At 47.9% G+C, this 22,179-nt stretch overlaps 1 protein-coding gene across 1 annotated transcript in view; it reads left to right on the top strand.

Moving 5' to 3' along the window:
- galr1a (galanin receptor 1a) overlaps positions 1–18,527 on the top strand; it is a 28,052-nt gene extending 9,525 nt beyond the window's left edge. Inside the window, exons 3-4 of the mRNA XM_038808449.1 lie at positions 1,973–2,038; positions 17,579–18,527. Coding sequence (XP_038664377.1) covers positions 1,973–2,038; positions 17,579–17,896 — 384 coding nt within the window. The 3' untranslated portion in view covers positions 17,897–18,527. The remainder of the gene's footprint in view (positions 1–1,972; positions 2,039–17,578) is intronic.
- The last annotated feature ends 3,652 nt before the right edge of the window (positions 18,528–22,179 follow it).

The following is a 22,179-nucleotide window of genomic DNA, read 5'->3' as shown; positions in this document are numbered from 1 at the left end:
AGGCAGGTGCAGACTCGATAGGCTGAATGGCCTCTTTCTGCACTGTGAACTCTATGATATACCCCGTGGCACTCCACTAGTTACAGGTTGCCATCCTGAAAATGCCTCTCTTACCCCAACTCTCTATCATGTATCAGTTAGCCAATCCTCTATCCATGCCAATATACCACTCCCAACACATGGGCTCTTATCTTATTAAGTCGCCTTTTGTATGGTACCTTATCAAACGCTTTTTGGAAATCCAAGTACATTACATCTACTGGTTCCTCTTCATCTATCTTGTTCATTACCACCTCAAAGAATTCTAATAACTTTGCCGGGCACGATTTTCCCTTCATGAAGCCATGCTGACTCTGCTTGATTATATTGTGCATTTCTGAATGCTCCGTTATTGTATCCTTTATAATGGACTCTAACATTTTCCCAGTGACAGAAGTTAAGCTAACCGGCCCATAGTTACTTGTTTTTTTCTCTCCCTGCTTTTTTGAATAAAGGTGTTACATTGGCAGTTTTCCAATCCTCTGGGACTTTTACAGAAGGATTCCTGGAAGATTACTACCAGTGTTAATACTAATGTTCTACATTCTATATAGTGTCAATGGGCTTTAGATTGGTTTCACAGGTCGGCGCAACATTGTGGGCCGAAGGGCCTGTACTGCGCTGTAATGTTCTATGTTCTATGTTCTAGTGCACCCACTATCTTTGTAGCCAATTCCTTTAATATCCTGAGATGCAACCCATCAGGTTCAGGGGACTTAACGGCCTTAAGCCCCGTTAGATTCCCGTGTACTTTTTCCTTCGTGGTTGTCATTATATTTATTTTCTTCGCCCTGATTATTCAGTATTTTTGGAATGTTGATATTGCTTTATACTGTGAAGACTAACGCAAAGTATTTGTTTAATTCCTCTGCCATTTCCTGGTTCCCCATTATAATTTCCCCGGTCTCATTCTCGCAGGGGCCTATGTTTACTTTAGCTTCTCTCTTCCTTTTTATATGTTTAAAAAAGAGCTCTCTGTCCGTTTTTATTCAACTTGCTATTTTACCCTCATCTTATCCCTCGTTATTAATATTATTTCTTCCCTTGACACCATTTCTCTCTCCCCAGAGGTCCGTGGAAACTCAGTCATTGATCTTGTTCAAGACAGAAGGCGAGAGATTTCTGAACACTCATGAATCAAGGGATATGGGGATAATGGGGAAAAATGATTTAGAGGTAGATGATCAGCCCTGGTCATCTTGAATGGCAGAACAGGCTCAATGGGCTGAATGGCCTACTCTTACTTATATTTCCTTACCTTACTTAAAAACTGTTACATTTTTAACATTGTCCATGTAGTGATCTCTGTATGTGCATGTACATAAGGGGTTAATGTGTAATCAGTAGCACCAGGTGATCACTAGAGGGCCGGACCAACAGGGGTATAAAAGCAACCGCATTGTCTCCCTCCCTCTCTTGGATGTACTGTGACCAGGACAGGTGTATCAGATTAGCTGAGATGGTTAGTGTTGTTGCGCATAGTTACTGTAGTTAGATCTTGTTAACCTTATCACTAGTATCAATGTTAAAGTAAAGAACTCACGCAATTATTGTTGTAGTTACTCAATAAACCTTGTGTTACTATTGGACGAGATCGAAGCTTCTTCATCGAGATTCAGAAGACCTCATCAGTAACCAAGGTTTGAGTAATACATATTACACTCCGTAGTATATCAAAACACACAAAGAAGTGGAATAAAAGATAATACAGGAGCGTAATAAAAGATGGTACCAGGAATGTAATGAATGAGTCCAGTTCCAATAAAAGGTCACGGTCCTGAAACGCCGGCTCTACATGTCTCTCTCTATGATGCCAGACATGCTGATAAGTTTTTATTGCACATTTAGCTGCCTTTGTGTGCTTTTTGTTTGGGAAAACTAAGCAGTTGTCAACTTTTCAGAGATTTTATAATAATGCTTGTAATATTTTCAGGTGCTGAATCATTTACACAAAAAACTACGCAATATGTCGAAGAAATCAGAAACATCTAAGAAGAAGGTAAGCTGATTTCTTGATCCACCTCGATCTCTGCTCTCCTCCAACCTGGCCTCTTGCACATTCCTGACTAGAATTGCTCCACCATTGGGGATGGGTCATCAGCTCTCTAGGCTCTAAGCCCTCGGATTCCCTCTCGAACCCTTTCATCTTCTTACCCTCGCTCCTTCTTTGAGACTTTCCTACTGCTTTGACAAAGCTGAATTCTTCTGATGTGACACAATCGGATTTTATTTGATAATATTCCTGTAATGCATCCTGGGATGTATCACTACATTCCTTGGAATCCATAGATTCCCTACAGTGCAGAAGGAGGCCATTCTGCCCATTCAGTCTACACCAATCCTCTGAAAGAGGTCCCTATCTAGGCCCACTCCCCCACCCTATCCCCATAACCCCAACTAACCTGTACATCTTTGGATACTAAGGGACAATTTATTTCAGCCAATCTATCTAACCTGCACATCAGGGGCGAAATTCTCCGCGGACCGACGTGACGCCCATTTCCGGCGGGAAAAAGCGGTGCGGATGACTCCGGCGTCAGGGCCTTCTTTTAAGCCATTAATCTCCGTTCCCGAAAGGGTCAGCAGCGGACTGATGCGATACACGTCAGTTTCACCCGCTGCGGAAGTGGCGAGTCCCGGCGTTTGTGTGGTGGGGAGAGAGAGACCCGGCGTTTGGGGGGGTGGGGGGGGAGAGAGACCCAGCGTTTGGGGGGGGTGGGGGGGGGAGAGAGACCCGGCGTTTGGGGGGGTGGGGGGGAGAGAGACCCGGCGTTTGGGGGGGTGGGGGGGGAGAGAGACCCAGCGTTTGGGGGGGGAGAGAGAGACCCGGCGTTTGGGGGGGGGAGAGAGAGACCCGGCGTTTGGGGGGAGAGAGAGACCCGGCGTTTGGGGTGGGAGAGAGAGGTTGGCGGGGTGGGGGGGTGGGGTTGGTGGGGGGGTAGGGGTGGGGGGGTGAGTGGGGGTGGGGGGTGGGGTGGGGGGGGTAGGGGTAGGGGGGTAGGGGTAGGGGTGGGTAGGGGTAGGGGTGGGGGGGTAGGGGGTTGGGGTAGGGGGCAGCGGAGTGCAGGGGGGGGGGGCGACGGCGACGGTGCGTTGGCCCCAGGCATCCATTGGATGGGGGCATCAGCAGATCTTACTCAAGGCTCCCCTTCCTCCCAGCTGCCTTGTCTTTGTTTGAGAGAGAGAGAGGGAGATTGTGGGGACAGACAGAGAGAGAGAGACAGAGAGAGGGAGTCCCGTCCATCCTCTGGCTGAGAGCAGGGCTTTGGTGAGTATATTGCAATCTGCCTAAACCCAGGAATATTGCCTGGTTAGAATGCAGAGGGAAATGCTGGGATCCCGGGGTGGGAGATGTGTCTGGATTTGTCTATTTCAGCTTCAGCCTCTGCGATTTCAGGTCAGTTTCACAACAACAGGAAAAACGCGCGGAGAGAGAGGGAAAAACATTTGGCAAAGTTTCTGGGTTCTGCCTTTATACTTCACAGCGCAGAAAGGGTTCTGCGCTGTGAATTATCAAGGCACCTTTTCTAATCCTGGGGAGAAACAACCTTTTGAAGAGTCTGAGGAAATAAGCAGGAATTTGGATTAATTCTGCCTCCCCACCCCCTGGGCCTCTTTCTCCTCCTTTCTCCTCCCTCCCCCTTTCTCCTCCTTTCTCCTCCCTCCCACTCGTGACTAAATTCATACTTTGCTTCTGTCTTCATAAAGGAAAACATGAATAATGTACCAGAAGTTCTGAGTAACACAAGTTTTAGCGAGGAGCTGAAGGAAATTAGTATTAATAGAAAAATAGTTTGGGGGAAATTAATGGGATTGAAGGCGGATAAATCTCCAGGGCCTGAGAATCTTCATCACAGTACTTAAGGAAGTGGCCCTAGAAATAGTGTATAAAAGTTAGCTTGGATTTATGAAAGGGAAATCTACTAGAATTCTGTGAAGATGTAACTACTAGAGTTGACCAGGGAGAACCGGTGGATGTGGTTTATTTAGACTTTCAGAAGACTTTCAACAAGGTTCACACAGCAGATTACTATGTAAAGTCAAAAGGAATGGGATGGTGCGTAGTGTCTTGAGATGGATGGAAAGCTGGTTAGCAGACAGGAAGCAAAACATTGGAAAAAATAGGTCATTTTCCAATTGGCAGGCAGTGAATAGTGAGGTATCGCAGGATCTGTGCTAGGACCCCAATTATTCGCATTATATGTTAATGATTTGGGCAAGGGAACTAAATGTAGAATCTCCAAATTTACAAATGATACAAAATTGGGTGGGAGGGTGAGCTGTGAGGAGGATGCAGAGATGCTTCAGCGGAAGTTTGACAGCATATAGAGCACATAGAACATACAGTGCATAAGGAGGCCATTCGGCCCATTGAGGCTGCATCGACCCACTTAAGCCCTTACTTCCACCCTATCCCCGTAACCCAATAATACCTCCTAATCTTTTTCGTCACTAAGGGCAATTTAGCATGGCCAATCCACCTAACCTGCACGCCTTTGGACTGTGGGAGGAAACCGGAGGAAACCCATACAGACACGGGGAGAACGTGCAGACTCCGCACAGGCAGTGACCCAGCAGGGAATCGAACCTGGGACTCTGGCGCTGTGAAGCTACAGTGCTATCCACTTGTGCTACTGTGCTGCCCACAGGCCTAGTGAGTGGGCATATGCATGGCAGATGCAGTATAATGTGGAGATTAAGCGCTTCAGTAGCAAAAATAGGAAGCTGGATTGTTATTTGAATGGGTGTAAATTGAGACCTTGGTGTCCTCGTGCATCAGTCGTTGATAGAAAGCGTAGAGGTACAGCAGGCAGTAAAGAAGGCAAATGGTATGTTGGCCTTCATAGCGAGAGGATTTGAGTATAGGAATAGGGATGTTTTACTGCAATAATATCGGGCACTGGTGAGGCCACACCTGGAGTATTGTGTGCAGTTTTGGTGTCCTTATCTGAGAAAGGATGTTCTTGTTCTGGAGGGAGTGCAGCGAGCATTTTCCAGGCTAATTCCTGGAATGGGGGGAGGGGGGGGGGGGGGGGGGGGGGGGGGACAGTCATATGAGGAGATACTAAGTTGATTTGGATTATATTCATTGGAGTTTGGAGCACTGAGAGGGGATCTCATAGAAACGTCTAAAACTCTTAACAGGATTAGACAGGGTAGTTTCAGAAAGAATGTCCCCGATGCTGGGGGAGTCCAGAACTAGGGGTTATTGTTTCAGCATAAGGGATAAATCTTTTAGGAGGGAGGTGAGGAGAAATTTCTTCACCCATTCAGTGGTGAATCTGTGGAATGCACTACCACCAAAAAGTAGTTGAAGCCAAAACGTTGTGTAATTTCAAGAAGGAGTTAGATATCGCTCTTGGGGCTAAAGGGATCAAGGGGTATGGGGGAGGGGGGGAGGGGGGAAGAGAATTGAACTTGAAGATCAGCCATGATCAAAATGAATGCTGGAGCAGGCTCGAAGGGATGAATGGCCTCCTCCTGCTTCTATTTATGTGAAATGAAAATGAAAATCGCTTATTGTCACGAGTAGGCTTCAATGAAGTTACTGTGAAAAGCCCCTAGTCGCCACATTCCGGCACCTGTCCGGGGAGGCTGGTACGGGAATCGAACCGTGCTGCTGGCCTGCTTGGCGTGCTTTAAAAGCCAGCGATTTAGCTCAGTGAGCTAAACCAGCCCCTATGTTTCTATGCATCTTCGACGGCACACTTGACAGGTGTTTCCAGAAGGTCGGGTTAGTCCTTGGCCTCTAGATAGCTGGTATTCCCTTCTCTGGCTCCTTTTCTGAGCCTCCTCTTGTCATTGGATGTCCTCGAAGATTCGGTGTCGCTTCAATAAGGAGGTTCCTCCAAGCAGACTTCTTCTGAGCAAGCGTCTCCCAGGCGTTGACATCTATATTGCATTTTTGGAGGTAAGTCTTCAGAGTGTCTTTGAAGCGTTTCATTTGTCCTCCTCTTGTTTGGAAACCTTTGAGCTGGGCGAAGAAGATTTGCTTTGGCAATTGGGACTATGACATCCTAAGTGCATGCTGGCCTAGTGGAGTTGGTTTCGGATGATCATGGTCTCGAGCTGGTGCTCTTGACTCATTAAAGGACACTTCTTTTTATTCGTTCATGGGCTGTGGGCATTTATTGCCCATCCCTAATTGACCTTGAGGGGACAGTTAAGAATCAACCACATTGCTGTGGGTCTGGAGACACATGTAGATCAGACCAGGTAAGGATGGCAGATTTCCTTCCCTAAAGAACATTAGTGAATCAGGTTTTTACGACAATCGACAATGGTTTCATGGTCATCATTAGACTTTTAATTCCAGATTTTTATTGAAAATCTGATTTTGGTACGCCTCTCCTCCCAGCTGATGTGGAGAATCAGACTCAGACAGCACTGATGGTACCTATCCAGGTCCTCGAGGTGTGATCTTCTACCTCAACTCACTCTCCCTCACCAGTGTCATATCCCATAGTTCCCTTAGTACCCAGAAATCTAGCACTTTCTCTCTCTTGAATATACACAACCACTGAGCACCTCCAGATCCCAGGTGAAGAACTCTAGAAGATTCACAACCCTTTGCGTGAAGAAATTTCTCCTCATCTCCGTTGTAAATAATGGCCAACCCCCTATTCTGAGATTGTCGTTCTGTACTCCAGCTTCCCCAGGCTGGGGAACCACAATGTCAGCATCCACAGCAATTCATTGTAAAGAAAGGAGTATTCTTTGGGAAAAGAAAAAGGAAAGGATGGGATGTAGAGGCAAAAAGCTTTAGATACACAGATGGTCAAAAATTTAATCTGGTTGGAGGAAATGAAGCCTAATAAAGGGGACATGGATTTCAGGGTCTTCTCTCGTCATCTACAGAATTTCTTGCCCAGTGAAGCAGTTGAGGCTCCTTCATGAAATGTTTTTAAGATAAAGATAGATAGTTTTTTGAAGAATAAAGGGATTAAGGGTTATGGTGTTCGGGCCGGAAAGTGGAGCCGAGTCCACAAAAGATCATCCATGATCTAATTGAATGGCGGAGCAGGCTCGAGGGGCCAGATAGCCGACTCCTGCTCCTAGTTCTTATGTTCTTATCTGCCGACTTCAGGGCAGCAACCTTGGTTGGTGATGGTAGGTACAAGTGCTCTTTTGATTCCATCATAGATTTCCATTGTCACAGGCAATTCAGATTTCTTGACATAGGTCGATCCAGTGTTTAGTTATGCAGTATCTTCCTGTCTTTTACATGACTGTCTTGGCTGGTTTCAAGAGTTCCAGCTGTTGGATTTATGTTGTGCATCTTGTAGGTTTTGTTTCTTGCTTCAATGACAGATGTCAGCTCAGCTGAGCAGGCTGCAAGACAATCTTTGTTGCGGGTTCCGCCTTTGACAAATGTTGCTGCCGCTGTTTAGTGGATGATCGAACCCGGCGACATCCAAGCTTCATCAACATCAGCATTTCCATAAGTCTTTGGTGGGGAGCGATTGCTCGAGAACCAGTGTGAAGTTTGGTAATCAGCATCATTCTGTGCTGTGGTAGGTGCGGGTATGGAGAATGCTGGGCAGAGCGTGTCTGCTCATGACAAACAGGACAAATTGGTGCCAATGCCAGATCTTGGATGACACTATGATATCTTGCGGCAATGTTTTCCTTGAAAGGAGGTGTTCATTCAGGGCACCAAACTCAAGATTACATTCGCAGGACTGAAGACAGTTGAATAGGCAGCAGGGTAGCATGGTGGTTAGCATAAATGCTTCACAGCTCCAGGGTCCCAGGTTCGATTCCCGGCTGGGTCACTGTCTGTGCGAAGTCTGCACGTCCTCCCCCTGTGTGCGTGGGTTTCCTCCGGGTGCTCCGGTTTCCTCCCACAGTCCAAAGATGTGCGGGTTAGGTGGATTGGCCATGCTAAATTGCCCGTAATATCCTAATAAAAAAGTAAGGTTAAGGGGGGGGTTGTTGGGTTATGGGTATAGGGTGGATACGTGAGTTTGAGTAGGGTGATCATGGCTCGGCACAACATTGAGGGCCGAAGGGCCTGTTCTGTGCTGTATTGTTCTATGTTCTATGTTAATACCCAAGGATTGTCTGGAAGATGAGGTAGCCGGAGCCAGACCCCCGAAGCTCCACTCCAAGGACCATAAGACATAGAAGCATAATTAGGCCACTCGGCCCATCACGTCTGTTCCACCATTCAATCATTAAAAAAAAAATTTAGAGTACCCAATTCATTTTTTCCAATTAAGGGGCAATTTGGCGTGGCCAATCCACCTACCCTGCACATCTTTGATTGTGGGGGCGAAACCCACACAAACACGGGGAGAATGTGCAAACACCGCACGGACAGTGACCCAGAGCCGGGATCGAACCTCGGACCTCGGCATGTGAGGCAGCAGTGCTAACCACTGCGCCACTGTGTTGCCCTCCATCATTCAATCATGGCTGATATTTTTCTTATCCCCATTCTCCTGACTTCTCTCCATAACCCCATATCTCCTAATTAATCAAGAACTTATTTTTTTTTAAAAAATTAGATTACCCAATTATTTTTTCCAATTAAGGGGCAATTTAGCGTGGCCAATCCACCTACTCTGCACATTTTTGGGTTGTGGGGGCGAAACCCACGCAGACACGGGGAGAATGTGCAAACTCCACACAGACAGTGACCCAGAGCCGGGATCGAACCTGGGACCTCAGCGCCGTGAGGCGGTTGTGCTAACCACTAGGCCACCGTGCTGCCCTTTGAAGAACTTATCTCACTCTGTCTTAAAAAAACTCAGTAATTTGGCCTCCACAGCCTTCTGCGGCAAAGGGTTCTACAGATTCACCACCCTCTGGCTGAAGAAATTCCTCCTCATCTCTGTTTTAAAGGATCGTCCCTTTAGTCTGAGATTGTGTCCTCTGGTTCTAGTTTTTCCGACTAGTGGAAACATCCTCTCCACGTCCACTCTATCCAGGCCTCGCAGTATCCTGTAAGTTTCAATAAGATCCCCCCTCATTCTTCTAAACTCCAATGAGTACAACCCAGAGTCCTCAGCCGTTCCTCATATGACAAACTCTTCATTCCAGGGATCATTCTTGTGAACTTCCTCTGTACAAATGCACCATATGAAGCCATCTCCAATGGGTTGAATTTTCTGCACGACCACCATCTTGTACACACGTTAGAGGACTGCAACCTGGTGGTCTTGTGTCTTATTCAGAGGGCATTGTATACAGGAACATAGATACAATGGTCAATCTATAGAAGACATTGACATATGTTTGTATTTTCGTTCAGCACTCTTATAGAGAGGATATTGGAATCATGGGAACAATGCATCATGGCTTTACCAGGGTGGAATCAGATCATAGAAGTAATCATAGAATCCCTACAATGCATGAGTAGGCCATTCAACTGCTCCAGGCTGCCCAGTTCTCTGAAAGAACACCCTATCTAGGCTGACTCCCCTGCCTTGCCCCCATAATCCCACGTAACCTGCACATCTCTGAACACTGGGGGGCAATCTATCATGACCAATCCACCCAACCTGCACATCTTTTGACTGTGGGAGGAAGCCGGAGCACCCGGGAGAAACCCACGCAGACGGGGGAGAATGCAAAGACTCCACACAGACACCCAAGGTTGGAATTGAACCCAGATGCCCGGCACGGTGAGACAGCTGTGCTAACCACTGCACCACCGTGCCACCATTGACATTTATGAGATGTGAAAATCCAGGATTCTACTCACTGGAGTAGAAACTTCCAAATGGAAGTCTTGAAAATGCTGAATGAATTTGAGAGAATTAATGGGTCATGATCATTTTCAGTGGTCAGCGAATGAGTAATCACGAGCTGAGAATTAATAACAACATAAATGGGGAAGTTAGGTGGATGTTTCTCGTGCAAATGATAACTAGTCCATTTCTAAATGGATGTGGAGATGAGACAATCATAATGTTTGAGAGGGAATTACGTAAACACTTAAAAAAAATAACTTTCATTTACCCAGTGCTCAAGCCTATCCTCAGCCACCCACTTCACGAGCAATGGATTACTTTTCAAATTTGTTTCAATTGTAAGTCCCAGCTTGCATACCAGGCCCAACATAAGAGGCAAGCGAGTAAATGAACAATTCATTTCCATTTTGGTGGTATTGGCTGGGTGAGGAATGCTGACTGAAAAATCAGGAGAACACAATGTCAGTTTAGAAATAGCGTCATGAAATGTCTCAACACCCACCTGGACAGATTTAGTATCTGCCTGAAAGTCGGCACTTCCAACGGTACAACGCTCTTATTACTCCTTGGCGATAAGGCGCATGGATATCGCTGAAAAGAGAGACATGTTGCCGAAGCTTTTCACCGTGCTCTGATCAGGACAAATGCAAGAATGGCAAATTTCAAATGATCACAAAAGTTTACACTTCAGGAGAAAAGAAGCTGATCGGTTGGCAAGTTGACTCTGATTGGCTGAGACTTTGCCACGGGGAAAGCAACGGAGAAACTATAGGCTCCCTCAAGCTCCTTCACAGATGGCTCAAGGCCTGAAGATATTCCTTCAGTTTGTAGAGAATGAGTCGCTGCATTTGAATGTATGTCACTCGTAGCGAGCGTAAATGTAAGGTGTAAGCGTAAAAGCATACGCACACAATTGAGCCACGTCGTGTATGAATTTCAGTGCCAGCGCGATGCCAGGTACATAGGCTGTACGTCCCAGTGATTGGCTGATCGAATCAAACCGCATGTTCATTTTGTCCATCATGTGCAGTATACAAGGCTGTAGTCAACCAACCCAAACAAAATGTTGACTGTTAGCCTTGATTCTGCGATTTGGCAGCTCTTGCTGAACAATCCTGAGTGCGCTAATATCTACACCAACCACTAATGGAAGATAATCGCTCAAGTTTGTGGCATGGCTCATTCACACTTGCTGGAAGCAAGAGGCGTGCATATGCAGGGGTGCATTCTTGCAAGTAAGTTCAAGCCTTTATCAAAATTACTCAGGACTTGAAGGGGCCTATAGTTCCCCATTGCTTTCTCCATATTCATACCTCGGCCAATCAGAGTCAACTTGCCACACTTTTCTCCACTGGTCTAAATTGTTGTGATTGTTTAAAATTTGGCATTTTTGTGTTTGTCCCGATGAGTGCATAATTAAATTCAGCGACATGTTTTTCTCTCCAGCAATACTTTTGTGGTTATTCATTCAAAGGCTGTGGGCATCGCTGGTAAAGCGAGTATTTATGCACCAGGGTTAGGATGCATCCTTCAAAGTTGTTCCATTCAAGACAGAAAGGTCACTCTTGTATCAATGTCAGCCGTACTTCCCATCCAGGTAAGGGAACAGCAGCTCCTCAGCTTGATTGAATAGGTGCTCTCCCGCATTCCTACACAGAGTGCAGAAACAAAATCGAGCACAATGCAAGACACCGGGCGCGATCTAACGGAAATGAAACAGAGTCCCGTGTCGAGCACATTTAGCAGTGCCAAGAAAGACCCCACTATCTAACGGGACTGTTTTATTTTGGACCTCAGCGGGAACAACCCGCCAAGGTCTTATTTCCTGCACTGAGGAACTCCACTCGCCAGTGCAGGGAGAATTCAGGAGCCATTTCTAAATGGCACCCTGATCTTGAGACCCCCCCCTCCAAATGTGACACCCGGAGCCCCTCAATGCCCCAATTCACCTATAAGGGGGTCATTGAGCCCCCCACATCCCACTTAATAAGGACAGGGCACCCCCCAGGACAGATCCCCGGCGTGGGAAAAATGCCACCCCAGCACCTTGGCACTGACAGCCTGACACCCTGGCAGTGCCACCTGGACATCCTGGCAGGTGCTAAGGTGGCACCCAGGTAGCGCAATCACCAGCAATCTGCTACTCGATGCTAAAAGCATCACAAGCACCGCAAAAGCAGCAGCCGTTATTTCCAAGCTGAGTAAGAGAGTGTGGAACAACAGCAACCTGACGGAGAACGCCAAACTGCAACTTGACTGCATTCTCAACGCACTCCTCTGCAGTGGTGAGATCTGGACAACAAATGTTAGGCAGGAGAAAATGCTGGACATTTTCCATCTTTGCTGTCTCAGATGTAGCCTCTGCATCTCTTGGCAGAACAAGGTCACCAAATTTGAGACCCTGGAGGGTGCTAATTCTATCAGCATACACTCATTGCGAGACAAAAAATGCCTATGCAGGCACAGCCACATTCATTGGTTGGATGAACCCAGTGGGGACCTTCCACACACTGAACTGACCACTGGGGCACCGCCTTCTGGGTGCCCATACCACCTCGACAAGGACACCTGCAGTCAAGATATGAATAGATGGATGTTGACACCGACAGTCAGGAGATAGTTGGCAGGCGTGGAGAGTTAAACCAAGCCCGACGGTAGGGGTCACCTACCACTTCCCCACAACACCTGCCCCATGGGTATTATATCCCTGGTGAGTGAAGAATTAGGCGGCCTGCTCACTTGTGGGCAAATTGAAGCCCATAATCATAGTGGATAGCACAATAGTTTCACAGCTCTAGGGTCCCAGGTTCGATTCCGGCTTGGGTCACTGTCTGTGCGGAGTCTGCACATCCGCCCCGTGTGTGCGTGGGTTTCCTCCGGGTGCTCCGGTTTCCTCCCACAGTCCAAAGATGTGCTGGTTCGGGGGATTGGCCATGATAAATTGCCCTTAGTGTCCAAAATTGCCTTTACTGTTGGGTGGGGTTACTGGGTTATGGGGATAGGGTGGAGGTGTTAACCTTGGGCAGGGTGCTCTTTCCAGGAGCTGGTGCAGACTCAATGGGCCGAATGGCCTCCTTTTGCACTGTAAATTCTATGATCTATAATGAGCCAATTACATGGCCTCCTCCTGCTGTTACTGGGATTTTCTTTATACCAGAGGGGGCCCACACCAAGTGTTCAGGATGCCAGGTGTATCACCATGGCTGGGCTAGGGTGTGGAAGTCAATATTTTACTGTCTCTTGACTGTGGTAGAAAGACTCAACAAAGTTAGTTCCCACAAAATAATTAGTCTTTATTCACGAAAAGACTGCATGCAGTATTGGCTGCAACTTGAGTTCAGAGAGCAGTTGTTACCAACTGCTGATACCTCCTCAAGTTCGCGCTTACACAGAAAATCAGTTCAGTATTTATACATTATCGTTATCAGGATTGCGTGACTACGGCTTAGTCAGGAATTCGATCAGAGGTAGAAACATAAGCAATGTCCTAAAACAGGCACAACCTGCTGACCTAGGACTCTTTGTCTCATCACTCATACCATTATCTTGTCCTTTGATAGAACATTAAAAGGTCGCTGACTCCTTCATCCTTGACCTTATCTTGTCTAACTCATACAGTCCTGAGTCATGAGGAGTTAACCTTATTAGAATTTACAGCAGTCAGGCATTTTGGAATAGCTTGACCTTCTCTGATCGTATTCATGTTTTAAGTTATGCGGAGTCGGCCTTATCGGTCTTATAGGGGTCTGGCATATTGGAATGGCTCGGTCAACTTTTCTTACATTGTACCAAGTAGTTGACCAGTTTTCCCATCATGCCATTACTTAATTTGTACAACATCACAAGGGAATTTCTGACTGGGCACTCTGTGCCTAATGGGAGTCTCCATCTGCACCCCCCCCCCCCCCCCCCCCCCCCCCCCCCCACCCCCACATCAGAATTTTCTCTCCCCCCTGCCCTATAGGTCCTGAGCCCCCGTACTAGGGCCTGCCAAATCTCCAGACTTTTATACAAGTCAGGGCTCCTCTTCTTTGGGGACTGACTGCAATATTAGCTTTAAATCACCCCGTAGTTTGTTACAAGGGGTCGGTCATGATCATCATTTGCTCCAAGTTGCTATCTTCCATCCCTCGCTAGGATCTCATCATCGAGTTGCCTGTGAATTTCAGGAAATAGTTGGATTTGTGCTGTTTGTATGAATGAAATTTTTTAGCATTTCATGAGGTGGTTGCTGTTGTTTAAATTTCCCACACGGGTGTACACGGCAGACTTTCATCTGTTCCCGTAGCAAGGCCTTTCCTGGAACAGGTCGCCAAGGGCTTATAGCTTGAGGGGCGCCACTCCACAGCAAGCTGGCTGACCAGGATCTCTCCCGCTCTCACTGCCAGTCATTGGCGCGTGTTGGAAGGATTTGCAGGTTGATGCTCAACCTGTTTGGCTGCATCATGTACACACCTTCGTTGTAATCCAAGTCCTGGGGTGGGGCTGAGCTTCTGGCTCAGAGGTAGGGAAGCTACTCAATGAGGTGAAAGACCTTGGGCGGGATTTTCTGGATCTTCTTGCTGGCAGGATCTGTTGGCCCCACCAACGGCCCCCACCCCAGTTACCCAGTGGTGCGGCAGGAGAGCCAGGTAATGCTATAGACATCAGGGGGACTGGAAGATCCTGCTGGCAACCAATGGCGAGTGCCTCCGCTGCCAAAAATAGGCCGCGTGTGTGTGGGGGGGAGGGGGGCGGGGCCTGGAAAAACCATGGTTGCGTTGTAATTGACCGACTGACCACTAGGGGTCTCACTAGTATAGAAGTGAGTATTAATGTCAGCTGACTTCAGAGTATGCTTTTACTGTCATTAATCCATTGTTTTGTATGCAGTTTACCCACAGTTAATGTTAATTAATCGGTTTATAGCTTTAACTACAAGTGTTCTTGGAATAAATCAAGCCATCCGACAAGAACATACAAAACTCACCTCTCATTTCATGAGGTAGACAGCCTTTTAACAACCTCTCAGCCTCACCTCCCCAGTAAGGACACTATTTTTAAAGAAATGAAATCCCGTTCTTGCAGGTGGCACTTTCTCAGGTTTAACATTTTTTAAATTTAAAAAAATGTATTTATTGTTCTTGATTTTCCTCACTTTCTTCTCTCTCTTTCTCTCTTAATCCAATTCTCCCTTAATTTAACTTCTGTATCCAATTTGACTCCAACCCACCCTATTCCCTTCTCTGCTCTCGATCCTTACCATATAATGGAAGGTAGACTGTTTGTCCAATCATTCGCAAGGTACCCAGATGCTGGACCTTGCAACAGTTTGTGATGTGAAATTAATTGGAGCTGTAGAAAAACATTCAATTCATGGGGATGCAGGAAATTCTGGGGAATTCTGTTTTCAGAGTTGCTGGGCGGGATTCTCTGATCCTGAGGCTAAGTGTTGATGCCGTCAGAAGCGCCGTCACGTTTCTCGACGGTGTCAACGCGGCCCCAGGATCAGCAATTCCAGGATCACCACTCCAGCTGCTGATCTGGCCATGGAATGGGTGCGGGGGGGGGGGGGGGGTTGCGTACATACACAGTGGGCCCGGTGCGAACGCGCACATGCACAGTCCCACCGGCGCGATTTCTGCGCATGCGCGGTGTCTCCCTTGATCGCGCCGGCCCCGACGGAACATGGCGTCAGAGTGCAGGCACCGGCGCCGAAGAAAGGAGGCCGGGAGGCAGAGAGGTGGTTCCTGATCGGGGGCCAGGCCACATCGGAGGCCCCCTCTGGGGTCGGACCATCCCCCCCCCCCCCCCCCAACAGGCCGCCCCCGGCCCCTTCAACGCCGAGATCCCTTCGACTCAGAGCATGTTAGAAAGGCGTCGGCGGGATCTCGGGTATTTTTTTACGGTTGCTCAGCCCATCTGGGCTGGAGAATGGCGGGCGCGGCCCCCGACTGGCGCCGCGCCGACCACGCCGGCGCCAATGGCACCGTTTCTCCGCTCTGCAGAGAGTCGCTTCCCGGCATCGGGGCGGCGCGCCGCGATTCGCTTAGCCCGCTGGCGATTCCCCGACCAGGCACGGGGTCGGAGAATCCCGCCTGCTATTTTTGAAATGTTAATGGGGGAAAAAAACAAGGTTTGCCTTCATAGTTGAGTGCAATTTGGACCTTAATTATAATAATAATAATTTTTGCTTGACCTAAAAATACAGCCTGGGCGTATTACTAATTTTGATGTAAAATATTATTCATGGGCACACCAGCTTCTCCACAGCAGATAACAGGCTATGGATCAGACGAAGTACTGAATAGCAACGTTTCCTTGGTTACACATTCTGTTCGCGAGGCACTAATGGAAAGGTTCATAACTGTATTTTAAAATGAAAAAGAAGCCCTCGTTATAATAATCTTTATTGTCACAAGTATGCTCACATTAACAAATGTAGCTCACTGTAGCAAATATGATGTAGCTTTAACTGAAGAATCAATTTCACTTTCAGCTTTATAGCAATGTATTTTAACTCACAAAAATATAATAGATGAGACGACATCTAGCACATATTAAAGAATTTGGGAAGAGCTTCACATTCCTGGCAGGAATTCTACTTGGTCTCTGGCCCTTTCTGTGACTGGAGATTTCGCTAGATCTGTGCTTTTTTTTCCTGCACGACATCCCGAGAAAGTAAGACATATAAGCTCACTTCTTCTTTCTTTCTGTTATTTTGTGCGCAGTTCATTAATGCCCTTGTTACCTCCAGACTGTAATGCTATGTATAGTACCAGTGTAGTAAAGGGTTAGCACCTGAAACTATGTGTAAATCAAACACTAGATGGTGTTACTTATTCACTGTACATAAGACAGCATCTCTAGGAATTCTGGGAGAAGCTGAAGAGAACATGATGAGAGCAGAGTGAGAAATTGAATGTAGAAATATAGTACGAGGTCAAGTCATAGTCTAGTTTGGTAGTTAGAGAGAATATTGATTGCTGTAACATTAGGTTATTATCTAACTCAGTAGAGTGTACGAACTTCATTTAGTTTAGTAGTGTAAAATAAATTAGTTTTGATTCAAATTTCTTCAAACAAGGTTTGTATATTCTTTGTCAACACTACATATCTGGCTATCTTGGAGGTAAGGCAAGAAATATAACATGGCATCAGGTTACTGCTGAAGTCATTCAGATAGATTAGTCAGAATCTAGCTAACAAAAAACTAGCACGTGACTCAGACTTTGAAGAACAGACTGCTTACAGACCTGCTACTGTGAAACACAGAAGAATGGTCAACTCATGCCTGCCGACATTAAATTTCATCTGCCCCTTGTCTGCCCATTCCACGAACCTGTCTCTGCCCTTTCGAAATACGTTATCCTCCTCATGTTTCACAATATTTCCAAGGTTTGTGTCATCCACAAATTTTGAAATTTCCGTGCAGCAAGATTAAAGGGAACGCCTAGTGCCGGAGACGGGGCAGACACAACAAAAGACAAATTAGAGGGGGCGTTAGTCCCAAAATGCTCGATCAGACAAAGATTGGCACCAAGCCGCAGGAGACATTGGGACAGGTGATCAAAAACATGGTGACTATCACTTCATGGGTGCTTCCTTTGTTCAGAGAAGGAGAGAGAGATGGTAAGGATTAGGGAATGAATTCCAGGGCTCAGCGTCAAATTGTACCTGATTGCGCTCCTGTAAACACCTTGGGACATTTTACGAGAATATAGATAGTGAAGACAAGGCCACCAATGACATGGCAAAGGAAACAGAGGATGTCCAACAGTAAGGACTGAAAGTAACCACTGATTGATATCCAGTAACCAGCGAATAACGCTTGTTTTAATTTTGTATCCTCCCCTGTGCAGACTGCCCAGACGGTGCTGGTGGTGATTGTTGTCTTCTGCATTTCCTGGCTGCCAAATCACGTGATCAACCTGTGGACTGAGTTTGGGAGCTTCCCGCTCACCGACGCCTCCTTTGCCTTCAGGATAGCCGCCCACTGTCTGGCTTACAGCAACTCCTCCGTCAACCCCATCATTTACGCCTTCCTGTCGGAGAATTTCCGCAAGTCCTACCAGCAGGTGTTCAAATGTAAGGTCCGCACCACCTCCCCGTTGAACGACGCCAAGGAATATCGAACGCGCTCCGACGTGGTGCCATCCACCAGCTGCACCAACGTGTGAGCAGTAAAACCAGGGTGGGGTGCGGCGAGTGAGATGGTAATATTGTAATATTCACCACACATGCATTTTATGTTAGCACGAAAAGGCTATTGACTGAATAGAGCCAAGGGCAGCAGATTTTTCTCGTGTGTGGCACCCGGCATTGAGGAATAAGCACGGGGCTCTGACAGTGTACAGCAGGACATGGGCACAACACCCGAGTGCGATTCTGAACAAATTCTGCCCTGCAGTGTCAGAAGCTTATCCGCAGGAAGAGAAGAGTTCATTGGGGGCATTCTCACCGAGGCTCACTTATTACATTTGCTGGGCAACATTTTGCATCACATAGAATTTCAAGAAAGAGGGTGCTTCGCAGGGTTCAGCCACAGTCTTCTCACCCCCATTCTTGTGCATGTCCATAGATTGAAACACTGATTTATTCTTTCACAGGATGTGGATGTCCCTGGGAAGGCCAGAACTTGTTTCCTGTCCCGAATTGCCCTTGAACCGGGTGGTCGGCGAGATCATTTTAGAGGCAGTTCAGTCAACCACGTTGCTGTGGGTCTCGAGTCACGTGTAGGCCAGACCAGTTAAGGCCGTCAGATTTCCTCCTCCTAAAGGACACCAATGAACCAGATGGGTTTTTACGACAATGGATAATAGTTGTCATGGTCACCATTACCGTGAAAAGATTTCAATTCCAGATTTTATTCTTTGAATTTACTCATCAAATTTACAGTGCCGAGGGAGGGCATTCGGCCCATCGAGTCTGCACCGGCACTTCGAAAGAGCACATTACCTAAACCTCACACCTCCACCCTATCCCATTAACCCAGTAACCCCACCTGACCATTTGTTCACTAAGGGGCAATTTAGCATGGCCAATCCACCTAACCTGCACATCTTTGGACTGTGGGAGGAAACCAAAGCACCCGGAGGAAACGCACACAGACACGGGGAGAAAGTGTAAACTCCTCACAGGCAGTCGCCTGAGGCCGGATTTGAACCCGGGACCCTGGAGCTGTGAGGCAGCAGGGCTAACCACTGTGCCACAGTGCCACCCCATGTCCCCAGATCAATAGCTTGAGCCTCTGGATTATGAGTCCAGTGACATTACCACTGGCCCACTGTCACGTTAACCCACGATTGTCTGCACAACTGCGCATGTAAAGTTTTCGGTATTGCCTGCCTGCAAGGGCTTGCACCTTTGCGAATTATGTCAATGAACCAAGAATCAAGGCCGTTGAAATCTTCAAATGGATGTGTCCACGGCCAAATCCGATGCAAGAGTTTGGTTTGTTTCCTTTGTCCTCTTTAACTTTCATCTTTTCCAATTCCACTCCCCCTACCCGCCCATTTTCTCTTCCCCTCTTTTCCAATGCAAGGCGCTGTGGGTAAATTCAAGGCACGTGGATTGGCCGATCTCGCTGCCAATCCCAGCTCTGCCACCAGCCCCTTTGGATATCATTATTCAGCTCGATGATGAGGGGTGCAGGAGTACGGCCTAGCAGGCAGGCCCCCAGACAGCACGTGCTGATTGCTACTCAGTGACAGTACAACCGAGATCACAAACAGGTACAAATTTTGAACATCAATGCTAATTTTGGAAAATTGCCATGGATCGCCAGTGTGCAGCTTAATGAGACAAAAGGAGGATAATGGATATAGAATTATATAGCACAGAAAGAGGCCATTTGGCCGATTGTGTTTGTGCCAGCTCTTTAGAAAGTCTATTCAATTCACCCCGCTCCCCATGATCTAACCCCATAACCTTGCAAATATTTCGGGCGGGATTCTCTAATCCCGCGGCAGAGTATCCACGCCGTCGTAAACGCCGTCGCGTTTTACGACGGCGTGAACGGGCCGCTGCCAGGACTAATTCTGGCCCCTACAAGGGGCCAGCACGGCGCTGGAGCTGCCGATCCCGGCGTGAACTGTGAGCCGCGGGATCAGCGCATGCGCAGTAGCGCCAATGCGCACATGCGCAGTGGCCTCCTTCAACGCGCCGGCCCGATGCAACATGGTGCAGGGCTACAGGGGACGGCGCGTAGGAAAGGAGGCCCCCAGCCAGAGAGGCCAGCCCGGTGATCGGTGGGCCACGATCGCGGGCCAGGCCACATCGGAGGCCCCCCCGGGGTTGGAGTTCCCCTCTCCCCACAGGCCCCCACCCGACCCTTCAACGCCGACGTCCCGCCGGCTCAGAGCAGGTTAGAACGGCGCCGGCGGGACTCGGGTTTTTTCTTACGGCCGGTTGGCCCATTTGGGCCGACGAATCGCCGGGGGGGGGGGGGCGTGTAGAGGCCCGCAACCGGCGCTGCACCAATCACGCCGGCGCCGATTCTCTGCTCTGCGGAGAATCGCGTGCCGGTGTCGGGGCAGCGTGGCCCAGACGTGGGGATTCTCCGGCCCGGCCCAGGGCTGGGGGAATCCCGCCCTTCCTTTCCAAATATGTGCAATAGTACTTCAGGCCGGAATGTAAAACATTATTACTCCCGTTCATGAAGTGATTTTTTTTGTTTTGTTTGAATTTTTCCTCTTTCCAAATCAAGAGCGAAAAGAAATACAGGTTATAGGGTCATTATCACTTTGCTATTCATTGCGGTTTGCTGTGACAAATTGGCCGTGACATTTCCTACATTGCAGCAGTGACGACACTTCAAAGAATATTTAATTGGGCATAAATCGCACTGGGACGCCCCGTGGTTGTGGAAAGTGCCCGTCTTTTTCAGGTGTTTCTCTCCAGTTTGCCCCTCCTCTTGTCCTGCTCAGCTTCGGTTCCACGCTGAATCATCTAACCGGACGGCGGAGAGCCGTGTTTGCTTTCCAGTTGGCACGGGGGAGCAGCGAGGTTGACGGACACGCCAGGTGACCAAAGGCAGGGGCTCGGGGAGAAGGCAGACGGTCATGTGATGTCACGCCAGTGTTGCCAGTCCTGTGAAGTGAATCACTCCTCGATTCATCCCAGAGTTCCAATTTAAAGCTGCCGAAGAAACAGCCGGTTGAGAATGTATAGAACATAGAACATACAGTTCAGAAGGAGGCCATTCGGCCCATCGAGTCTGCACCGACCCACTTAAGCCCTCACTTCCACCCTATCCCCGTAATCCAATAATCCCTCCTCACCTTTTTTCGACACTAAGGGGCAATTTATCCTGGCCAATCCACCTGATCTGCACATCTTTGGACTGTGGGAGGAAACCGGAGCACCCGGAGGAAACCCACAAACACACGGGGAGAACGTGCAGACTCCGCACAGTGACCCAGTGGGGAATCAAACCTGTGACCCTGGCGCTGTGAAGCCGCAGTGCTAGCCACTGTATGTTGACAGTCTTTTCCAAACTAACGCCGGCTTTAGGTATATGTAAGAATGTTAAACCTATCCTGGGAATTGAGGGGCGGGATGGAGTTTTCACTGATTTCACCAAACCTACTCCCAAAAGGAAATTTTGCATTCATATATGTCATACACAATCATAGAATTTACAGTGCAGAAGGAGGCCATTCAGCCCATTGAGTCTGCCCCGGCTCTTGGAAAGAGCACCCTACCCAAGGTTAACACCTTCACCCTATCCCCATAACCCAGTAACCCCACCCAACAGTAAGGGCAATTTTGAACACTAAGGGCAATTTATCATGGCCAATCCACCTAACCTGCACATCTTTGGACTGTGGGAAGAAACCGGAGCACCCGGAGGAAACCCACGCAGACACGGGGAGAACGTGCAGACTCCGCACAGACAGTGACCCAAGCCGGGAATCGAACCTGGGACCCTGGAGCTGTGAAGCGATTGTGCTATCCACAATGCCACCGTGCTGCCCATATCGAAGCGCTAATCCTGTTTCTCTCTCCACAGATGCTGCCAGACCAGCTGAGTTTCTCCAGCATTATTCCTGAAGCACTTTAACAGACTAATGAGGATGGGGCCTTGCAACAAATGAGCTATTTCTGACTCTTGTCTCTTTTTCTCTCTCATGGGACATGGCCATCGCTGGCACGGTCAGCATTGGTTGCCCAACCCAAATTGCCCCTTGAACAAAGTGGTTGCAAGGCTATTTCAGAGGTGGGGGGGAATTAAGAATCGCTGTGGGCCTGAAGCCAAATGTAGGCCAGACCGGGTAAGGATGGCAGATTCCCTTCCCTAAAGATACATTAGTGAACCAGATAGGTTTTTGTGACGACCGACAATGGTTTCACCATTTATTAATTGAATTCAAATTCTGCCATTGTGGGATTTGGACCCATGTCCCAGGAGCATTAACCTTGGGCCTTTGATTTACTAGCCCAGTGACACTGGCACTACGTA

Source organism: Scyliorhinus canicula, chromosome 10 (genome assembly GCF_902713615.1).
Source record: "Scyliorhinus canicula chromosome 10, sScyCan1.1, whole genome shotgun sequence".
NCBI classification, from domain to species: Eukaryota; Metazoa; Chordata; class Chondrichthyes; order Carcharhiniformes; family Scyliorhinidae; genus Scyliorhinus; species Scyliorhinus canicula.
Note: the sequence above shows the minus strand (reverse complement) of the source record. Positions and strands in the feature narration are given on the sequence as shown.